This window comes from Mesoplodon mirus (genome assembly GCF_964341445.2).
Source record: "Mesoplodon mirus genome assembly, chromosome: 7".
NCBI classification, from domain to species: Eukaryota; Metazoa; Chordata; class Mammalia; order Artiodactyla; family Ziphiidae; genus Mesoplodon; species Mesoplodon mirus.
Genome location: NC_138983.1, coordinates 46,808,629 through 46,833,319, shown reverse-complemented (window position 1 = coordinate 46,833,319; position 24,691 = coordinate 46,808,629). Strand labels below are relative to the sequence as shown.

The 24,691-nt window shown below is 37.7% G+C and overlaps 1 protein-coding gene across 7 annotated transcripts in view; it reads right to left on the bottom strand.

Annotated features, from left to right (window-relative positions):
• DLG2 (discs large MAGUK scaffold protein 2) overlaps positions 1 to 24,691 on the bottom strand; it is a 1,227,261-nt gene that overhangs the window by 670,226 nt on the left and 532,344 nt on the right. For all 7 annotated transcript variants that reach the window (XR_014294598.1, XM_082627349.1, XM_082627348.1 and 4 more), the window contains one exon: positions 9,745 to 9,795. Coding sequence is in view for 6 of the 7 variants with exons in the window: in XM_082627349.1 (XP_082483475.1) it covers positions 9,745 to 9,795 (51 nt within the window). In the remaining variant the exon portion in view is untranslated. The remainder of the gene's footprint in view (positions 1 to 9,744; positions 9,796 to 24,691) is intronic.

Here is a 24,691-nt window from a genome sequence, read left to right as displayed (position 1 = left end):
AGAGCACTTGTTAATACTCTGGTGACAGTGTGTGGGGTGAAAGAAGGGAGATAAATCAGCTGGGAGGTATAAAGAAAATGGAGAAGGCTGGAGACAGCAGCTGAATTTCAGCTAAATGCATTTTGTGCCAATTCATCTATATCAGGCTTTTGAAGTATGTTTACCAGGAGATCTTCAATCCTGAGACTTTGATGTTTACATCTAAAGAAAAGTTAGATTAATGACCCACCCAAATGTCTGTAAACCATATTTCTAACAGTCAACTTTTTTCTGAAATCTGAGGCCAGTGGTTAACACTGCAAACATGTACAAAAACTTGCTAGTTTCCAAACCAGAAAAGTTTCTAGACAGTAGAGACCTAAATTCATAGACCTGTCACTAGGCATTCTCTTTACTTGCCACTTTTTGTAAATTGTTCTTTAATTCTGGGAGTTGAAACACAGTAATGGGTTACTTTAAAGGGGATGGTATGTGTAAGCTATGGGGTGTTAAGATTTATTGCAACCTGCCAACAACGTTCTCTACCGGAGAGCTTTGCTTTATGACCTTACCTCAGCGGTAACAGGCACAATTAGAATTTAGAGAAGATAAATCCAAGCAAGGTGACATTTATTTTGAGAACAGGCTATGGCAGCATGAGGCTAGGGCAGGACCTATTCAACAACTTCCACACAGTGATAACTAAAATACAACACCAAGATACATTTGTATAAGTCCACTTGTTGGCAAGTTATGGATGATGGATTTGAACTAGTCTGGCTAAGAAGAATTTAAGGGAAGGGCTCATCTAGCCATTGGAAACAGAGTGGCTGTCTGGTTGGGTCTTTAGGACAGATATAACATAGAAATTGGATGCTGCCAGTTCTTTCTCTCGCTTTCTCTCCCTCTTTGTTATCTTCTGTCTCTGGCTCTCTCAGCAGGAAGCCTCATTTTCTCAGATGAGCTTACTCCATGAGGCAGGAAATTCATATGGCAGACATTCTTACACCTCACATATCACAGCTATACTGCCCAGCTGGAATGCAGCACCTCTCATTCCCCAAACTCCAGGGTGAAAAATCCCAAGGAGCACTCTTATTGGCTCAGTTTGGCTCAGGTATCAGTCTGTAAACTGTACATCAAATTCCTATGAAAAGTTTTAAAAGTAAAGATTTCTCATGTTCCACACTCCTGAGGTTCTGATTTATTTGGTCTAGGGCATGGCTCAGGTATCTGTATTAATTTTTTACTAGCTTGCCTGGTAATTCCAATGAGTAGCACTAGACCAGTCAACTGTATGACCATGGGTACTGTGACTGGCAGTTGTTCCCAGAAGGATGTGGTTGGAATGGGGCAAGGAGCAGTTTCCCCAAAGGAGGATGTTCTTCTTGCAAGTTGCAATGTGCAAACAAAAAGAATAGCTGCTCACTATATCTCTACAAAATATTTTAAGTAGGTATTAGAGCATCTGAAGCAAATATCATAGCCTGAAGTTATTGAAAACAAAAGAAAACACTCTGTTTGTCTAGCTGGGAACTAAACTCTTGTGAGCTAACAAAGAAGGGAAGCTAGAGCTACAAATAGTGTGGGGTTATTCTAGAGGAAGCTATGGCTGCAAACTCAGGGCAGACTCCTTTTATATACTTAACATGCTTAAAAAACACATTGATAATTGGGCACACATACATTTTGGAGATTACTTAAGAAGCTTATCAGTTACCATAAATGCAGTCTCTCTCTCTCACACACACACACACATGCCCACATGAAAGAAAAGCATACATTTGCCACTTGACTTAGCCATAGAATCATAGCCTGAAGTTATACCAACAGTGACATCTTTAAAAATAATGAGGCTTCGATAAAGGTGTGAGTATTCACTTTATAAAAACTAATAATACTGAGAATCTATGCTGTTCTATGAACTATTTTAGGCATTTTACATATGTTATTTCTATTTTTCACAGCAATGCTGTAAAATAGATATCAGTGTCGCATTCATCATGAAGAAAACTGAGGCTTAATAGGTGGTCACTTGTTCAAGGTCACATAGAAAGTGGCTGATTCTGGATTCAAAATAAGGTCTGAGTTCAAAGATTGCTCCTTTTTACTGCTTATGTGAATCTACTTTTGTTCTATAAATCTTGCAATACCTTCCACAAAGCCAATAAAACTTTGATCAAAATTCATACATATTAAATGTTTTTATATCTAAATACACACTTAGGTTTGGATAGTATCTATGTCCTTAAATATACATATGTGTGCATATATTTCAAACACACTAAAATATACACTGTTAATCGGAAATACATAAAATTTAAGAAAATTATCTAGCATTAAAAACTATTTAACTAAAATAGAATAAGATTGTGCTATAGCTGACTATATGAATCCCCTGAAATATCTTCAGGACTCTGGCTTTTTGTTCCTGTTACTACTAATTTGAAATAGCTAAAGAGACCCAGAAAAAAAATCAGACATTTAGAAACCCTAAAGCCTCTACATTACTTGAAGCAATAGACCCTTAATTCCATTTGAATTTAGGAATTTTCATCTTCATGAAAACTCAATAGTGTGAGAAAAATAAATTTGGCCTAACTGATTCAGACATCCAATGAATTTCTAACTAATTTGATATCTGGATGAGTCTGGAAAGTCCATCAGTAGACTACTTTAATGGGTCACTTCTTACCTGCAGTTCACAAATACTGTTTAAAAAATCCCATATTACCCACCTTATACCCCAAATTCGGTTCATCTGTAGGAATTTCCAGCGTGCAATAAATCTGTCACTTTTCTCTGCCCTATATATCTGTTTATTTTAGCATGGGTCAAATAATAAGTAACAAAAGTCAATGATTTATATTTGGGAAGATGGCTCAGCTCTGATTTTTTTTAAATTGCAAAAGAATATCCCTGACTTGTCAGACAGAGCATTCGTATAGTGTCACATGGTCATAAATTGCGCAGCTGTCAGGAAAGCACTGCAAATGTTCATTTTTTTTAGTGGCTGGGGTAGGGGTCGGCAGATGGTCAGATAGTCACTTCAACATCTCTGCTAAATTGTAGACATGCATGCTGGTCAGGGTTATGAAGGCATGATGAATCTATTATCCATGCTGGGTCAACTAGCTTCTCTTGATACAAATCATGTTAGGGGTACATAACTTATTAACTTCATACATGGATAATGGATAAGTCACTCAGAGGCATGAACTTTATACTCAGCTACCTTTATTAATGTCACAAGAGCTGAGGGTGTCAGAAAGGCTTGAAATATCACAGGTGTCCATCGCTGAGAGGCCCAGATTGTATTAATGAATTTCTTGGATTATTGTCTAGGCATCTTTGAGTTCCTTGCTCTCTCTAGCATTTTCCCAACCATTTTCCCATAGAAGAACAAAATCTGTTCCTCTAACATTCTTAACATATTTTGAATCATCTCCTCTTTCATCACCATTGACAGAATTTAGCAATTAATTATATGTCTTAAATGGCATACCTGCATCATCTCCTGAATCCCATGAAATGTACACCCAGTATTGCAGCTAAAGTGATCTTTTGAAACCACAAGTATGATTATGTCACTTTTTCTGCTTAAAATTCTCCAAAGGCTCTCTACTGCCTTCAAGATAAAATTTAAAATTTAAGTTTAAATGTTACCCAAGGCATCTATATTCCCAGTCCTCTCCATCTCTCCAGCCTGGTCTCTCTCTCTCTGAGTCCTAATTCATACCTTGAAATGCAGTCAGTCATCCTGAACTACTTGCAGTTCCTTCAGCATGTTACTTTTCCATGGACCCTTGAACATTTGCATTTGCCGTTTCCTGAGAGGCCCTCTTCTTCTACTCCCTTCTCCATGGCTAGCTTCCTCTCACCTTTCTTAACCCATGCTCAGGTATAATGCCTCAGGGAAGTACTCCATTCTGAGCCAGGTAGCCACAGCATTCTGTTCTTCTTTATGGTTTCTGCCTAGTTACTTCTCTGTGTCCTCCCCCAGGTGGTGAAATTTTATGAAACAAGGACTGTGCCCAATGCCCTTGTTCAGTAAGTGTTCAACACCTAAATGTACAGAAGACATGTGTGGGATTCACCATGTGTGGCAAGTGGTCAATGCATTGACCAGTGATGCTCTAGGAGAGGAGTTATCAGCTTGTCCTCAAATTGTCCAGTGGCTTTCCCTTTTCTTTTTATATCATCATAGTAATATAAAGAACACTATAATAAAATTCCTTCCATCAGAGAACTCACAGATCAGTGGAAAGACATTTTATTCATCATTTAGTGTGAGAAATTCTCTCCTTGTGTTAACTTATGAAGGGGCACCTTTCCTAAGAGGGGAAGTCAAGAAAAGTTTCTTGGAGAAAAAACACTTGAGCTTAATTTGGTGCAGTTTAACTTAGTGGCAATGAGCTTAGGTTTTCATGTCTGTTGGGTATGGGGCTGAATCCTAGTTCCATTTCTACTAAGATTGTGACTTTTGACAAGTGAGTTAATTTCTGAGTTTAATTTAAACTCATTTAAATTATGAGTGTCTTAATGTGTTAAATGAAGTTAGTAATATCCACCTCACAGGGATGTTACTAAAGGTGGTTAGTTTATTACTAAAATAAATGTTATAGAGATGGAATGTAGAAAAAGTGTAGGCTGCAAACACATATAGCAAAGACCATAACTTCATCCTTGGATGTCTGATATCTAACAAAGTAACTGGGGAAGAAAAAAAGAAAAAAAAATAAAAAAGGGAAAGCTGGTATGAAAGGAGTTCTTGTTAGATTAATGTAAATTGTTCATTGACACTGGGAAGCTAGGCTTTAAGCTTCCACATTGATCCTGATAAATAACACTTGTGAGAACTACCACATTAGCGTAAAGGAAACATTAAGAATAATTATGATGCATGCTATTCTAAACCTTTATCTTAACTCATGTAATACTCACAAGAGTCCTAGGAGGTGATTACAAATACCTTAGCCTCATTTTCAGATGTAGAAACTTAGGCACAGAAAGGTTAAGTATTCAACTCACAGTAAGTTGACCAGCAAGTGATAGAGACAGGAGTCAAATATAGGCCATGTGTCTCTACTTCACTGTACTTAGAGACAGAGCACAGGCATAATCCAATCATCCACCAGATAGTCACCAAATGCATACTACATTCCAGATACTCTTCTAGGCAAATTGGATATAGAGTTGACTATATATTTGTATATAGTATATATTTAGGGGGGACATAGATGTTAACAAAGTAAACAATAATAAGTACTATAAATTTCAGATATTAGTAAGTACAATTATAAAAGAATAAAGTTATGAAAAGGAAAAAAGTGTGATAGGGAAGCTGGCACTACTTTAAGTGGGGTACAAAGGAAAGATTTTTTCTGAGAAGGAGACATTTGAGTTGACATTTAAATGATGAAATGAGCAAACCTTATAAAGAGCTGACAGGAGACTTTCCCAGGCATATAGAATACCATATATAAAGGCCTCGAGTTGAGAAAAGCTTGACATTTGAAGACTGATGAGAAAGTCAGTATGGCTGAAGTGAAAATGTTCTAGAAGTTGATGGTTAGGGCATAATATTGGAGAGAGAAGCAGAGGTCAGATTGTATAAAGCCTTGTAGGTGATGATAATGAGTGTAATTATTACCTCTCGGAGGGTTTTAGGAATAAAAGTGGTATGATCTGGTTTATATTTTGAAAAGGATTACTCTGGCTACTTTGTGGAGAAGAATGGGTAAAAGTAGAAGTTATTGCAGTGGTTCAGGCATGGGATGATACTGATTTGGACCAGGATTCAGCAGAGCAGGTGGTAAGATGCAACTGATTTTGAAATATATTTTTATGGTAGCACCAGTAGGACTTGTTCTGGATACTGAGGGAAAAGAGTAATTATACAAGACTCTTAGATATTATTATTGCTTTGGGGGGCCTGAATTACAAGGAAAATAATAGAACCAATTAGTTAAGATGACGAATATTAGGGTAGAAGCAGCTTCGGCCCTAAGGATAGTGAGTGCAGGGAAATCATGAATTCTGTTAGGAATATATCAAGTTTAGAATATCTTCTTAATGTTCAGGAGAGGTGCCAACTGGACAGCTAGCTGTACACATTTGGAATGTGAGAAAGAGGTCATGACTTCAGATTTGGGAATCTGAAGTTGATAGTTGATATTTAAAGCCATGGGTCTGGATGAAATCACCAAGGGAATGAGGAGAGATTAAGAAGAGGTCTGTGCACTGGGCTTCTGGAGTGTTCCAACAATTAGAGGAAGAACTGGTGAGGAGACTGAGAAAGGGCACTGAAGACATGGTAAATAAACAGGAGAATGTTTTGTTCTGGAAGCTAAGAAATTAACATCTTTGAGGAAGGAGGCAATGACAGCTGCATCAAATGCTGCTGAGAAGTCAGGACTGAGAACTGATGCTTGTATTTAGCAAGATGGAACCTGCTGTGACTTTGATAGGGACTGTTTTAGGACTACTGTGAGGATGAAAACATGAAATAGGTTAAAATAAGAAAAGGAGGTACTAAAGTGGAGTTGATGCAAATAGACAATTTCCCTAGATTTTTGGTTAAGCAAAATAGAGTAATGAGGCAATAATGGTGGGGAACATTGGGTCAAGGGACATAGTTTTTCTTTAAGAGGAGAGATATTACATCATGTCTAAATTAAATTTATCTGGGAAAAAGCAAGAGAGAAACTGATATTGCAGGAGAGAGAGGAGAAAACTCCAGAAGCAAAGTCCTTAAATGGATAAGAGGTTATGGAGACCAGGTCACAGGTGAAGAGCTGGCCTTGGAAAGCAGCAGGGAAAATTCCTTCATTGTAACGGGGAGAGCACACTAGTGGACCTTGTCGTAGGAAAGTAAGGTGGTTTTCATTTGATTGCTTGGATTTTCTCAAGGCCATATGAAGAGAGATCAAGAGTTAAGAGTGAGGATGAGGGAGGGAGAGTTTGAGATTTGAGGGAAGCAAATGAGATATGAAACTTTTTGAGATTTGAGGGGAGCAAATGAGATATGAAATTTTTGTCCCAGAGAAAGAGAAAATGATTCTTCTAAAGAAATTTATAAGAATTGCTTGGGGGCTTCCCTGGTGGTGCTGTGGTTGAGAGTCCGCCTGCTGATGCAGGGGACATGGGTTTGTGCCCCGGTCCGGGAAGATCCCACATGCCGCGGAGTGGCTAGGCCCGTGAGCCATGGCCGCTGAACCTGTGTGTCCGGAGCCTGTGCTCCGCAACGGGAGAGGCCACAACAGTGAGAGGCCCGCGTATCACAAAAAAAAAAAAAAAAAAAAAAAAAGAAATGCTTGGGTGTTTTGAGCATTCATTTGAAACTAATAGTTATAAATTTAAAGTGAGATGACTAGGTGCTTCTCTAGCTATGTTCAGTTACACAGGTGCTGGCATGGAGTAAGTAGGAAGGTGTAGGTCTAACCAGGGTAGATTAACAAGGGCTGAGAGTTTGCTGGATGAACACAAAAAAAGAGAGAGGGAAAAAAAATGTTGAGCGTGTGAGAAGGAGAATTAGAGTGATGGGACCAGGAAACATATGCTATAGGGGAGGAGGAAGGGGAGGGCATAAAGAAGGGTGAAAACAGGAGGTAAATGGTGAAATCAATAATTCAAGATCCCAATGGGGGTGAAGAATTTTTGGAGTGGGGGCAGTAGAATAAATGTTAAGGGCAGAAAGGAGGTGGTGTTCTGAGAAGATGATGCTTGACACAGAGGCCTTGGAGGGGGTACAGCTAATGGCCACCACAAGGTTCAGAGTGTGATCAAGAACCCTAGGGCAGGAAGTAAAGGAAGTGAGATGGCAAGCTGTCTCATGAAGCAAGTAAGCATCAGAACACATACTAGAACCCACAATTGTCTGACTCCTAGAGAATGTTCTACCTTACACCAATGTTAGCTTCTAACTATTTCTGACTTGTAAAGCCAGGGTAACTAAATGGTGTTTTAGTCAAGATGTATATATGTGTGGGGTTCAGAGACAGAGAGGTTGGCCTCATAAGCATGAGATCTGTGTAGTTGAACAAGGTCTTACATTTAGAAGGCTCCTGCTGTTGCCATATTTTAATTCTTACTACTTACAAGGGCCTCACGTTTTCATTTTGCACTGCATCCCACAAGTTATGTAGCTAATTCCAGAGAGAAGATTAGTAATTTAGAAGGAGAAATGTCTTCTCTTTTCTCATTGGGGCTAATTTTCCACAAACCTCACTTTTCTCCATTTAACATGCCTTTAAAATTTTATCAAAGTTCATAATGTAAGTTTTAAAGAACGCATCTGTCAAACTCTTAACTTTTAATGTAAATTTCTTTTTAAAGCCACTCACAGTAAAGATTAGGCTGGAAGTGAGAAATTCCCTGACTCAGGAAAGTGAATTATCAGTAAACTGAAAAGGAAAAATACATGTATATGTAGATCTAGAGTCTGAGTTCATGCTTGAATGATAGCTTAGGAAAAATACTTACATTTTTATTTTTTAATATATGTGTATTACATATTTATTATGGAAAGTATAGGAAATAAATATAAACAAAAAGAAGTAACTAAAAACTACCCAAAAATCCTTAAGAAGAGTTAATCACTTTTAACATTTTGGTGTATATCCTTCCAGGCTTTATGTAAATATTTGTGAATGTGTATTATTCATATATAGCTTTATTTGTGTTTATTGCATTATATTTAAATGTCATTTTTAAACTTGATGTTTAATTTAATAATAGAGTCTGGTTGGACCTCCTACCCTTGTAATTAAATATTTTTCTAAAATACTATTAATATAACTCAATTTTCTGTTATGTGGACATATAATAATGTATTATTAAATACTTGGCTTTTTCCGTCTTCACTATTATAAACAATACCAATATGAACATTCTTTGTAAACTTGTGTATTTCTATAAGTATAACTCTTGGGTCAAAAAGTGTCCATTTTAAAGCTTTTGATCCATGTTTTTAAACTGCTCTTTCATGGCTACTCCAATTTCCAGGCCCACTCAATGGCAGTGAACATTAACCTTTCTTTTAAATGTTTTGTTGATGGGGTTGACAAAAACTGTTTAGTACCATTGTTTTCTTTGTTTAATAATAAGGTTGAGCAGGTTTTTGGATGTTATTGGCCTTTTCTTTTTTGATGAATGTCCTGTTAATACCTTTCACTCATTTTTTTTTTCTAGGTGGTCTTTGGCCTTTCTTTTGTTCTTCTGTAAAATATCTTTATATATTAGGGTCATGGTACACAGAATTTCCCTAATTCGTCAAACCCATGCCAAGGTCTTAACAACACACTGGCAGAGCTCTGCAGGGTTGCTATGTTTTTCTCTATGGGGGAGGTTTTAAAATCCATCACTTGTTTTTTTAAACTAAAAAATGCATGGTAATGGTAGTTATGAACATAGTATTAATATCACATAAATGAAAATATTTTATAATATATCTTAAAATGTATAGAAAAACATTTATAATGAAAACAACAGAAAAGAGTATCATACAAGCTCACTGAATATTTGTCTTTCCTATTCATTTCTCCAAATCCTGGCAATGTAGTTTACATACTGAACATTCTGGTGATTCGGTCTGCTTGTCTCCATGCCCTCCACTGCAAGCATTTCATTAATATTCTCATTGTGAGTGCTGTTAGAAATTTCTAGGGTATAAGACACAATTGTACATTTTCACAAGACAACACATTAGGATGCAGAATGTGGAATGCAAGATTAGGATTTTGGATTATTGGATTTTTTACTTACCCTCTCCAGTGTAATTTCTTCAAACTCATATTCAATTTCTGTCCCATTGACCTGTAAATAGGAAAAAAATAGAGAAAGTTTAAATACATTTTGAGGAGGAGAGAGCTGCATTTTAAATAACATTAGGGGGTTAAATTTCATCCTGGCTATGAATAAATCACACTTTATTGATGTTTGTGATTGTATGTTTTCATCCAAATGAAATATAATCCAAGCTATTCTAAAATATGAGTGAGACTCTAGAAAAAAACGCTTATTGCATCCCTTAGAATTTTGTGATGTTTGGAGGACAGGAAACAATACAAAATGTGCACTGTGAGTTTACAAAGAATAAACCAACTAGGGGCAATGTTACAGTTACAAGGGGAAAAAATTTCCTAATATCTTTAAAAATTTCCATGAATAGACACTAAAATATGACCTTAAGAAATCAGTGGCAAGGGCAACACAACCATATGACATTTCTGGCTGTAAAACAGCATTAAGAATGACCATGTCAGATAAGAAATGCCTTTTCTTTATTGGTTCAAACTCAGGTAATTTATCCCCATTATCCTCTTGTTATATTTGTTGGGAAGCCCTGGACCATGTAACCATGCCTTCAGTAGCAATGAGAAAAGAACAAACCAGGACATGTTTGAAATTCCTAGTGAGAAAGCATTTTCACCATCCAACCAACCCTTAAATTTATTTAAACTTACAGAGAGAAACATTTTAAATATAGCCAGGCAACATATAACATATGCCTTAGATTTCAACAGACATGAATATAGAATATATGAAGAGCTACTTTAAAATAATCTAACAAATATTCAATTCCCACTTTTATCTATCACAGAGCCCTTCTCAGCCAGGCAAAACCTCTGAGCAAGAAAATTCTTGAATAGGTGGTTTCTTTTTTCTTATATATGTCTTGGTAAAATCATTAACATTTAGAAATCAGACAGAAAAATCTAATTTTCAACCAAAAAGCCATAATTTTTGTAATGTTCTAACTTCAGTTTACTGTCCCTTCTTTAGAAGAATTTAAATATAGTTCTTGCATATTGAGAGCTCTATGGAAGGCAAGGATCAGATGGCCCCACTGCCTAAGAGAGGCTGGCAAAAAAGAAATGATGAAGGGGAAAAAAAGTGAATGAATGAATGACTGAACTAAGTAATTAAATTATTTATCTGATTTATAAACACAGATGCTTGTGGGTTCTCTTCCATAAGGAATTTGTATATGGTATCATTGATTGAAGGCATCCCACTATCATCAGCAAATAATAAAGAATGACAATAGACTTTACTTATGTGTGTCCACCAGCCACTTAGAGCATGTTTTTGATTTTCTAATTAGATGAGCTAATTGGGGAATCACATTTTACTGTGTTACTACATTATCAAACAGCCCTAAATCAAATTTGATTTTCTGGGCTTCAGCAACTTAATGACTCAGAGAAGAGAACTTGATGATGTTAGAACTAAGCTTTAGCAACTTTATAGACATATTTTTGTTCTTCACACGTAAAAGTACAAAAGGAAACTCAAAACTCCCTGTATGTGTGTCTTTCCGTATTAATCCTTTTTATTCATAACTTTTTTAGTTGACAGAGAGAAGGCAGAGAGGAAAGGCTGAGTTAATGTGATGTTTTAATTCTTGCAGCATGGCTCCATGAAGCTCTTCTTTGCTTCAGTGCTTCTCTAGAGTGGAGCCCTTCAGGTTATTAAAGTGTTGCAAACTGCAGAGAAAAAGACAACTTCAAAGAGAAGAAAACAAGCCTCTGATAATAAATATCAGAGGTGAAAATTCTGTTAGGAAGTGCTTAAAAGACAAGAATATTTTAGTGACACACATTGCATAGCTGGGGTCTACCAAAATCTTTGCTGAACATTTGTATGATCATATATGTTGACTTTTAGATCCTAGAAGCATTATTTATACACAACCTAATTTGTATTCAGAAGTTCCCCAGTCAGCTAGGTGAACCATTGATGGCTTACATTTACTCCATGGGTCTTTAGTTTTCAACCCAAGAAAATTATGTCATTTGCCTAATTCAGTAGTATCCAGGATCTCTTTGTAAGAGGGGAAGATGACATCCAGGTTGGGATGTAACCTTACCTTTAAAAGAAAATATTCCATGACTACAACAGGATTTAGTGAAATTATAAAGAAGTGAAAGGATTTTAGCATAGGTGAAGCAATATTTCAAACTTTAATTGAGGAGCATTTAAAACATGGAATAATAAGAGCCAGAGTGGGAATTTAGGAAAGACATTTAAGAGGTTCTAGTGTTTATTGTTCCATCACTAGGAGAGCATGATCTATGTTCTGCCTAAGGACCTCTAAGATAAGAAATCCTACAAGGTCCCTTGGTAAAGACCTTGGGGGAAAGAATGAAGTAGAAAGAACTAAGAATACCTCCATTCTAAACAGAGGTATATAAGAGTACGCTGTGACATTTGTGAAAAATTAGTTAACTTTTCAGAGGAGTACACCAATTCAACAGTCTTTAAATATTTTTTGTTCACATTTGCTTAGAAGAATGGTTGCTTACTGAGTGGTAAGGAGACAAAAGGCATGAACAGTAATTCCCTCCTAGCCATAATTTCATGTATTCTTATTCAGAAAAACCAAGAAAAACTGTTGTGAATGGCTCCCATCATCTGCTGGGGGGGCGTGGTTTACAGTCTATTGTCTGAACTTGTCTAGGTGGCCTCACTCTACTCCCAATTAGTTTGACAACATATGCCTTTTAATTCACAAAGGATTCTCTTCCTGAAAAATACTGCCAATTATATATATATATATATATATATATATATTTTTTTTTTTTTTTTCTTGAGCAGTAATACTTCCTGTGATATTTAAGCACCCTGGTAATGTTTTATGATCCTGATAGTTTGGAGCCTGTACAGCGGCATGGAGAGGGCTTTCATTATTTCAGATCTGGCTCTGACCATCACTGACAGTCTCCCCTCCACCTGGAAAAGTGAGAGGATTGGCAGTATTTTAGACATGGAGGGTCACTAAAGTAGATGGAATTTCCCAGTTTTGAAATATGTTTTTCTTCAGATACTTGATTTTTCTGAACCTAACGGTTATGTAGTGACAGCTGGTAGGTTTCCATGGTGGCTAGAAAATCAAATTGATGCCACACATTGTCCTGCATAGTTCTGGGCATGTAGCCTTCCTGGCCTCATACGGAAGTTAAGACAAGAGCATAACTTACTCAAAATCAAACTTGGTATTTAAGATTCTAATTTCATAAACTTTGAATACTTTTCATATATTTTTCTCTCTCTGACAGTCTTTAGATTAATTTCACTGATTTTTTTTCCCCCTTCAGTGCTATAGTACCACCTGCCTGGGTGATAATATAATTTGATTTGAGAAAAGAGGTTTTTCATGAATAACACATGTGAACTAGTCCATGTTTTAATGCTCTTTAATTGGAGTCTTAAGTAATGATTTCTTTGATTTTTTTTTGTTCTTTTCCACATTTGTAATTTCATTAAAACTAACAGCATACTAAAATGTAAGATGAATGAATTTTTATACATTCCCATATCACAGATTAAAACAAATGCTAAAACATGAATATCAAAGTGTTGGCTTCTTAGGACTAAACACAATTCCACCCAAGGAACAAGTATTGAGCATGCATAGTGTGCCAAGTGATGTGACAGGTAGTGAGAAAATAAAGATTTTACGACATTATCCCTATTCTCAAGAAACATACAGTCCTTAAAGAGGTACCAAACACAAACATATTAAAACCTCAAAGAAGTGCGATATCCAATACACAAAATATACAAGTGGACTCGAGCCACAGCCCCACTGTTGCCACATGCAAGATCTGTATAGATCTATTTACTATTTGTTGTATATATATATTTGATTCTTTAGTAGTATAGAATATGACAGATAATGTACTAATTCTGCCCTTTATTATACGTGATTATAATATAGTAAATAAGACTTATCTCTGAATCTTATGGTTTTAGCATATAAAGGAGAGTGATGAACGTGAACAATATTTAAAGATATCTGTGACAACTGTCTTAAAATAAAAAATGGGGGGGACCTTCAAGATGGCAGAGGAGTAAAACGTGGAGATCACCTTCCTCCCCACAAATACATCAAAAATACAACTACATGTGGAACAACTCCTACAGAACACCTACTGAATGGTTGCAGAAGACCTCAGACTTCCCAAATGGCTAGAAAATTCCCATGTACATGGGTAGGGCAAAAGAAAAAAGAAAAAACAGAGACAAAAGAATATGGATGGGACCTGCACCTCTGGGAGGGAGCCGTGAAGGAGAAAAAGTTTCCACAGACTAGGAAGTCCCTTCACTGGCAGAGACAGGGTGTTGGTGCAGGGGAAGCTTCAGAGCCATGGAGGAGAGTGCAGCAACAGGGGTGCAGAGGGCAAAGCAGTGAGATTCCCACACAGAGGATCGGTGCTGATCAACACTCAACAGCCTGAGAGCCTTGTCTGCTCACCTGCTGGGGTGGGCGGGGGCTGGGAGCTGAGGCTCCAAGTTTGGAGGTCAGACCCCAGGGAGAGGACTGGGGTTGGCTGTGTGAACACAGCCTGAAGGGGGCTAGTGCACCACAGCTAGCTGGGAGGGAGTCCAGGAAAAAGTCTGGACCTGCCTAAGAGGCAAAAGACCATTGTTTTGGGGTGCATGAGGAGAGGGGATGCCTTCCCTGTCTGCCCACAGAAGACAGAGCACTGCTTAAATGAGCTCCAGAAACGGGCGTGAGCTGAGTCTATCAGCTTGAACCCCAGAGATGAGCATGAAATGCTAACACTGCTGCTGCAGCCACCAAGAACCCTGTGTGCAAGCACAGGTCACTATCTAAACCCCAAATGGGGCCTGTGCAGCCTGCCATTGCCACAGTCACATGATCAAGGGACAACTTCCCCGCGAGAACACATGGCACACCTCAGGCTGTTGCAACCTCACACCAGCCTCTGGCTCCACAGGCTTGTCCTGCATTCCAATTATAACTACCATACCTCTCCTTCCCCCCGGCCTGAATGAGCAAGAGCCCCGTAATCAGCCGCTGCTTTAACACAGTCCTGTCTGCACGTGAACAGATGCCTGAGGGAGACCTACACGCAGAGGCGGGGCCAAAATCAAAGCTGAACCCCAGGAGCTGTGCGAACAAAGAAGAGAAAGGGAAATTTCTTCCAGCAGCCTCAGGAGCAGAGGATTAAATCTCCACAATCAACTTGATGTACCTGCATCTGTGGAATACCTGAACAGACAACAAATCAACCCAAAATTGAGGTGGTGGACTTTGGGAGCAACTGCAGATTTGGGGTTTGCTGTCTGCGACTGATTGTTTCTGACTTTTATGTTTATCTTAGTATAGTTTTTAGCACTTGTTATCATTGGTGGATTTCTTTATTGGTTTGGTTGCTCTCTTCTTTTTATTATTACTTTAAAAAAATTTTATTTTACTAATTAAAAAAAATTTTTTTATGTTCATAATTTATTTATTTATTTAATTTATCAGGTTTTTTTTTTCTTTTTTTCTCCCTTTTCTTCTGAGCCGTGGGGCTGACAGGGTCTTGGTACTCCGGCTGGGTGTCAGGCCTGTGCCTCTGAGGTAGGAAAGCCGAGTTCAGGACATTGGAACACCAGAGACCTCCCAGCCCCACATAATATCAATCAGCAAGAGCTCTCCCACAGATCTCTGTCTCAGCGCTAAGACCCAGCCCCACCCAATGGCCAGAAAGCTCCAGTGCAGGATGCACCACGCCAAACAACTAGCAAGACAGGAACACAACCCCACACATTAGCAGAGAGGCTGCCTAAAATCATAATAAGTTCCGAGACACCCCAAAACACACCCCCAGACTCAGCCCTGCCCACCAGAAAGACAAGAACACAGAACACAGGCACCAGTCCCCTCCATCAGGAAGCCTACAAAAGCCACTGAACCAACCTTACCCACTGTGGGCAGAAACCAAAAACAACAGGAACTATGAACTTGCAGCCTGTGAAAAGGAGACCCCAAACACAGTAAGTCAAGCAAAATGAGAAGACAGAGAAATACACAGCAGATGAAGGAGCAAGGTAAAAACCCACCAGACCAAACAAATGAAGAGGAAACAGGCAGTCTACCTGAAAAAGAATTCAGAGTAATGACAGTAAAGATGATGTAAAATCTTGGAAATAGAATGGAGAAAATACAAGAAATGTTTAACAGGGACCTAGAAGAACTAAAGAGCAAACAAACAATGAACAACACAATAGATGAAATTAAAAATTCTCTAGAAGGAATCAGTAGCAGAATAACTGAGGCAGAAGAACAGATAAGTGACCTGGAAGAAAAAATAGTGGAAATAACTACTGCAGAGCAGAGTAAAGAAAAAAGAATGAAAAGAATTGAGGACAGTCTCAGAGACTTCTGGGACAACACTAAATGCACCAACTTTAGAATAATAGGGGTCCCAAAAGAAGAAGAGAAAAAGAAAGGGTCTGAGAAAATATTTGAAGAGATTATAGTCAAACAATTCCCTAACATGGGAAAGGAAATAGTCAAACAAGTCCAGGAAGTACAGAGCGTCACATACAGGATAAATCCAAGGAGAAACATGCCAAGACACATATTAATCAAATTATCAAAAATTAAATACAAAGAAAACATATTAAAAGCAGCAAGGGAAAAGCAACAAATAACATACAAGGGAATCCCCATAAGGTTAACAGCTGACCTTTCAGCAGAAGCTCTGCAAGCCAGAAGGGAGTGACAGGACATATTTAAAGTGACGAAAGGGAAAAGCCTACAACCAAGATTACTCTACTCAGCAAGGATCTCATTCAGATTTGATGGAGAAATTAAAACCTTTACAGACAAGCAAAAGTTAAAAGAATTCAGCACCACCAAACCAGCTTTACAACAAATGCTAAAGGAACTTCTCTAGGCTAGAAACACAAGAGAAGGAAAAGACCTACAAAAACAAAACAATTAAGAAAATGGCAATAGGAACATACATATCAGTAATTACCTTAAATGTAAATGGATTAAATACTCCAACCAAAAGACATAGACTGGCTGAATGAATACGGGAAAAAGACCCATATATATACTGTCTACAAGAGACCCATCTCAGACCTGGGAACACATACATACTGAAAGTGATGGGATGGAAGAAGATATTAGATGCAAATGGAAATCAAAAGAAAGCTGGAGTAGCAATTCTCATATCAGATAAAATAGACTTTAAAATAAAGACTATTACAAGAGACAAAGAAGGACACAACATAATGATCAAGGGATCAATCCAAGAAGAAGATATAACAGTTATAAATATTTATGCACCCAACATAGGAGCACCTCAATACATAAGGCAAATGCTAACAGCCATAAAAGGGGAAATCGACAGTAACACAATCATAGCAGGGGACTTTAACACCTCACTTTCACCAATGGACAGATCAGCCAATATGAAAATAAATAAGGAAACACAAGCTTTAAATGACACATTAAGCAAGATGGACTTAATTGATATTTATAGGACATTACAATCAAAAAAACAGGATACACTTTCTTCTCAAGTGCTCAAGGAACATTCTCCAGGATAGGTCATATCTTGGGTCACAGATCAAGCCTTGGTAAATTTAAGAAAATTGAAATCATATCAAGTATCTTTTCTGACCACAGTGTTATGAGACTCGATATCAATTACAGGAAAAGAAACTGTAAAAAACACAAACACAGGGAGGTTAAACAGTACACTACTAAGTAACCAAGAGACCACTGAAGAAATCAAAGAGGAAATCAAAAAATACCTAGAAATAAATGACAATGAAAACATGATGACCCAAAACCAATGGGATGCAGCAAAAGCAGTTCTAAGAGGGAAGTTTATAGCAATACAATCCTACCTTAAAAAACAAGAAACATCTCAAATAAACAACCTAACCTTACACCTAAAGCAATTAGAGAAAGAAGAACAAAAACCCCTAAAGTTAGTAGAAGGAAAGAAATCATAAACATCAGATCAGAAATAAATGAAAAAGAAATGAAGGAAACCATAGCAAATATCAATAAAACTAAAAGCTGGTTCTTTGAGATATAAACAAAATTGATAAACCATTAGCCAGACTCATCAAGAAAAAAAGGGAGAACACTCAAACGAACAGAATTAGAAATGAAAAACGAGAAGAAACAACTGACACTTCAGAAATATAAAGGATCACGAGAGATTACTACAAGCAACTATATGCCAATAAAATGGACAACCTGGAAGAAATGGACAAATTCTTAGAAAACCACCACCTTTTGAAACTGAACCAGGAAGAAATAGAAAATATAAACAGACCAATCACAAGCACTGAAATTGAAACTGTGATTAAAAATCTTCCAACAGGGCCTCCCTGGTGGCGCAGTGGTTGAGAGTCCGCCTGCCGATGCAGGGGATATGGGTTCGTGCCCCGGTCTGGGAGGATCCCATATGCCGCGGAGCAGCTGGGCCCGTGAGCCATGGCCGCTGGGCCTGCGCATCCGGAGCCTGTGCTCCGCAACGGGAGAGGCCACAACAGTGAGAGGCCCGCATACCGCAAAAAGAAAAAAAAAAAAAAAAAAACTTCCAACAAACAAAAGCCTAGGACAAGATGGCTTCACAGGTGAATTCTATCAAACATTTAGAGAAGAGCTAACACCTATCCTTCTCAAACTATTCCAAAATATAGCAGAGTGAGAAACACTCCCAAACTCATTCTACAAGACCACCATCACCCTGATACAAAAACCAAAGACGTCACAAAAAAGAAAACTATAGGCCAATATTACTGATGAACACAGATGCAAAAATCCTCAACAAAATACTAGCAAACAGAATCCAACAGCACATTAAAATGATCATACACCATGATCAAGTGGGGTTTATCCCAGGAATGCAAGGATTCTTCAGTATATGCAAAGCAATCAATGTGATTCATCGTATTAACAAAATGAAGGATAAAAATCATATGATCATCTCAATAGATGCAGAGAAAGCTTTTGACAAAATTCAATATCCATTTATGATAAAAACTCTCCAGAAAGTAGGCACAGAGGGAACTTACCTCAATATTAAAAAGGCCACATATGACAAACCCACAGCCAACATCATTCTCAATGGTGAAAAACTGAAGCCATTTCCTCTAAAATCAGGAACAAGACAAGCTTCCCACTTTCACCACTATTATTCAACATAGTTTTGGAAGTTTTAGCCACAGCAATCAGAGAAGAAAAATAAATAAAAGGAATCCAAATCGGGAAAGAAGCAGTAAAACTGTCACTGTTTGTGGATGGCATGATACTAAACATAGACAATACTAAAGATGCTACCAGAAAACTACTACAGGTAATCAGTGAATTTGGTAAAGTAGCAGGATACAAAATTAATGCACAGAAATCTCTTCCATTCCTATAAACTAATGGTGAAAAATCTGAAAGAGAAATTAAGGAAACACTCCCATTCACCGTTGCAAGAAAAATAATAAAATACCTAGGAATAAACCTACCTAAGGAGACAAAAGAACTGTATGCAGAAAACTATAAGACACTGATGAAAGAAATTAAAGATGATACAAACAGATGGAGAGATATACCATGTTCTTGGACTGGAAGAGTCAACATTGTGAAAATGACTCTACTACCCAAAGCAATCTACAGACTCAATGCAATCCCTATCAAACTACCAATGGCATTTTTCACAGAACTAGAACAAAACTTTTCACAATTTGTATGGAAACACAAAAGACCCCGAATGGCCAAAGCAATCTTGAGAAAGAAAAATGGAGTTGGAGGAATCAGGCTCCCTGACTGCAGACTATACTACAAAGCTACAGTAATCAAGACAGTATGGTACTGGCACAAAAATGGAAATATAGATCAATGGAATAGGATAGAAAACCCAGAGATAAACCCACGCACATATGGTCACCTTATCTTGATAAAGGAGGCAAGAACATACAATGGAGAAAAGACAGCCTCTTCAATATGTGGTGCTGGGAAAACTGGACAGCTGCATATAAAAGAATGAAATTAGAACAATTCCTAACACCATACACAAAAATAAACTCAAAATGGATTAAAGACCTAAATGTAAGACCAGACACTATAAAACTCTTAGACAAAAACATAGGAAGAACACTCTTTGACATAAATCACAGCAAGATCCTTTTTGACCCACCTCCTAGAGAAATGGAAATAAAAAACAAAAATAAACAAATGGGACCTAATGAAATGTAAAAGCTTTTGCACAGCAAAGGAAACCATAAACAAGATGGAAAGGCAGCCCTCAGAATGGGAGAAATATTTGCAAATGAAGCAACTGACAAAGGATTAATATCCAAAATATATAAGCAGCTCATGCAGCTCAATGTCAAGAATCAAACAGCCCAATGCAAAAATGCACAGAAGACCTAAATAGATATTTCTCCGAAGAAGATATATAGATTGCCAACAAACACATGAAAGGATGCTCAACATCATTAATCATTAGAGAAATGCAAATCAAAACCACAATGAGGTATCACCTCACACTGGTCAGAATGGCCATCATTAAAAAATCTGCAAACAATAAATGCTGGAGAGGGTGTGGAGAAAAGGGAACCTTCCTGCACTGTTGTTGGGAATGTAAATTGATACAGACCCTATGGAGAACAGTATGGAGGTTCCTTAAAAAACTAATAATAGAACTACCATATGACCGAGCAATTCCACTACTGGGCATATACCCTGAGAAAACCATAATTCAAAAAGAGTCATGTACCAAAATGTTCACTGCAGCTCTATTTACAATAGCCAGGACATGGAAGCAACCTAGGTGTCTACTGACAAATGAATGGATAAAGAAGATGTGGCACATATATACAATGGAATATTACTCAGCCATAAAAAGAAATGAAATTGAGTTTTTCTATAGTGAGTTGGATGGACCTAGAGTCTGTCATACAGAGTGAAGTAGGTCAGAAAGAGAAAAACATATACCATATGCAAACACATTTATATGGAATCTAAAAAAAAAATGGTTCTGATGAACCAAGGGGCAGGACAAGAATAAAGACGCAGATGTAGAGAATGGACTTGAGGACAAGGGGAAGGGGAAGGGGAAGCTGGGACAAAGTGAGAGAGTAGCATTGACATCTATACACTACCAAATGTAAGTTAGATAGCTAGTGGGAAGCAGCTGCATAACACGGAGGTCAGCTCAGTGTTTTGTGGCCACCTAGAGGGGTGGGATAGGGAGGGTGGGAGCAAGAGGGAGGGGATATGGGGATATATGTATACATATAGCTGATTCACTTTGTTATACAGCAGAAACTAACACAGCATTGTAAAGCAATTATACTCCAATAAAGATGTTAAATAAATAAAATAAAAAATAGAAATTTTAGCTATAATAGCACACAATTCTCTTCATGAAATTGTTGGGAAGAATAAATGAGATTACACGCCTTCACTGCCTTACACAGAGTAGGTATCCAATAGTGACAGCTATTCTATTGAGTTCTGGATTAGCAATCTGCAAGGGCCACAAGATTTATTTGATCAAATGTTGAATGCTTGCTAATTTCTCCAGTAGTACAAAGTATCACTTAAGAAGCAAACAAACTTGCTTTCTTCTACAAAATCCACTAAAAACCTTTTTGAACATAAAGACTTCTTTCATGAACCCATGTAAGACGTACTCCCTTATGGACAGGAATTGTCTTTGCTGTCTCTCCCAAATCAGGTCAGTGTGGCTTTCACTCAGAATATAACTGCAACTGGATTTTCTCCCAATCTTTTGTCCACTCGCTCTTGTGTTTTCTTTTTAATATTCTCTTTCCCAGTTTGACCATCATGTTTCTCTGCTACTGGCACTCAGTTTCCTAAGGCTGCTCTCATTGCATCCCTTATATCCCATCCTCATAAGGATACACACTTTATTTTACTCATTTTTTGTATGCCTGTAACTTCTGGTGCCGTGCCTTGTTCATAGTATGTCTTCAGAAGAATCTTTAGAACCAGGTCACGTGAGAACACCAAAAATTGCACTGTCATTGAATTCTTCTCCAACTTCAAGTAAGTATTAGGCCTCCGCTAATAACTGTGGTCTTTTCCTATGATATATGACTTGAATTTATCTTTCCATCTCGGCAAATTTTTATGCACATGCATTGGTAATTTCTAATTTAAATACCGAATACTTGAATTAAAACAAAATCTAACACTTATTTAGAACCTACCATGTGCTAGGTATGGTGAAAAGCTCTGGAGATACAGGGATGAATGAGATATGGCTTCTGCCCTCAAAGAACTCACTCTAGCAGAGGGAGACTAATGAAAACATGCGACAAAGTGATATGACTGCTGTGGTAGATGCCTGGGATTATAGCAGCTGCAGAGACGACACAAAGGAAGGGATAGGTGATTGCACCTGGAGGTTGTCAAAAAAGGCTTCATAGAGGAGATGGTATGAACTGAATGTGTTCATGGGCAGGTGTTCATCAGAATGAGTAGGAAAGAGATGAGCCTATCAAGGCAGAGGGAACAGCACGAACCACTTCTTCAGAGTGCTCTGCTAAAGAGAACACTGGCATTAGAGTCAGAAGACCTGTATTGCAGTCTTAATTCTGTGGTTTAACAGACTGGGTAACCCTGGGTAGGTCATGGTGCTTCCATTTTCTCATGCAGACAGATGATCTCTGAGGTCGCTCCCTGCTCTGACCTCCTCACATCAGGGTTTTTCTCCTCATCTACTGTTTAAATCATATTTACTTTGCCTGTCACTTTGGTTAAGTGCACCTGACCAAACTTAACTAAGGATTTTTCTATTATTCTCTATTCCAAAGGTCCCAATCAGCAACCCATAATCCTACCAGCTAGCATCTCCCTAACCTCCATGTACCTCTGCCATGGCCCTTCTCCTTGGTCTGAAAGGATCAAGGAGGAAACTAGAGGGCAGTATCACCTGCTCTCCTTAGCTCCACTCAAGGACATCACCTTCAGCACCTTCCCTATTTCTTCTTAAAGATCTCAAATCTTTGGGTAGAAATAAAAGGTAGCTTTTTCTCTTTGAAAAAGGGGACAAAAAGGGAGTTTTGCTCTATTTCAATGCAAAAGAAAGAACTGAAGGCTGATGTTCATTATCTCCATCTTTTTTTTAATTAATTAATTTATTTTTTACAACTTTATTGGAGTATAATTGCTTCACAATGGTGTATTAGTTTCTGCTTTATAACAAAGTGAATCAGTTATACATATACATCTGTTCCCATATCCCTTCCCTCTTGCATCTCCCTCCCTCCCACCCTCCCTATCCCACCCCTCCAGTTGGTCACAAAGCTGATCTCCCTGTGCTATGTGACTGCTTCCCAATAGCTATCTACCTTACGTTTGGTAGTGTATATGTGTCCATGCCTCTCTCTCGCTTTGTCACAGCTTACCCTTCCCCCTCCCCATATCCTCAAGTCCATTCTCTAGTAGGTCTGTGTCTTTATCTCCATCTTTTTAATCACACTTAACTTTACATGTCTCTGCTGAATGGATGCGAAACAATCAAGTACTGAAAAAAGTGAAAGTTAATCTACAAGCATGGAGGCTCTAATCGGGATGAGAGCATCATTAGACAAAGCCTGGAGGTTTGTAGCACACAACTAAGCTGTCCACCACTTTCTTTAATAATGTCCCTTCTCCTAGACTATCTCCACTGGCTAAAATTGTGTCCTCTCTTCATGTTAAGAGGAATTATCATAGAGAAATTAAAAGCTCAGACTCTGGAATCTAAAAGGCCTGAATTCCAATAGCAGTTCTGTCACTTACAAGCTGTTAGAATTCATCTTTGTTAAGTATTATACACATTTGTGTAAGTGTCAATATTGTTTATTTAAACTCTAGTATGCAAAATATTTTCTGTTTAAGCTTTAGTGAGCACCTATTTTAATCTAAGGTATGCATCTGGTTATTTTAGGAATACTATTCAATTATAATGAGACTGTTTTATAAATGTACAGTTTTATAAGAAGCTAATCATAGTTAGGATTTCTTGTTTTTAACAAACACAAACTACAGAAATAACTGTTGATATTCCTAGTTAAGTTTCTAATTTTGGTAAGAGCACTATTCTTATTGTTCACCTGAATGTGTTCTTACCAGTAAACACTGATTTCAAGTTAAACTTATAATCTTAGTTAGACAAACTTCTGAGTTCAGTGAACTGCTAAATCATAGCTTCCAGCAAATATAGAAAAAAAAATCAGTATCCTATGATCTGTTCCATTCTTAAACAATTTTCTTTTGGTTTTGTTATTCCTCTGCCTTTGTCATTAAGACTTCATAACATAGAAATTTGGGGCTAGAAAAGTGATCATCGACTTAATATTAATTACTACATATCTTTTTAAATTTAATTATAAACCACAGATTTAAAAAAATTAAGTAGCTTCTTACTTGTAAAATTGTGATAATTTTCCCTGGTATTTCCGTCAAGAGAAATCAAGGAAAATAGCTTAGGGTTCTTACATGTATAAAAAGAAAGTCATTTTATATATACAAAGTTGTCTTGATTAAAGGCTTCTGTAAAGAAGGAAAAATATAGTCACTTAAGTTCAGAACTGGATTTGCCTCTGCTTTGGAAATGGCACATTTCTTCCCAGCTTTGCTTCCTTACTTTGCACCATTTGCTGGATGGTGTAATAACAGCTGGCTTGAATGCTTTCATCTGGCTCCAGCCTGATGCAGGCTGTTTTATTCTTTGGGTTGAATATTCCAAAAATGTGAACATGCTCTCTGAGAGCCGTAAATGATGTTAAAGAGCACAATCGAATAACTAAGAAAGCATCATGATACAGGTTTTTATCCCATCAAGGCCCCTCCCTCACTTGACCACCCTCATATACAAACCACCTGGTCAGTTGCAAGTAAAGTGTCCAAGAGAATCAAGAGCTCAAAGCACATACCCAA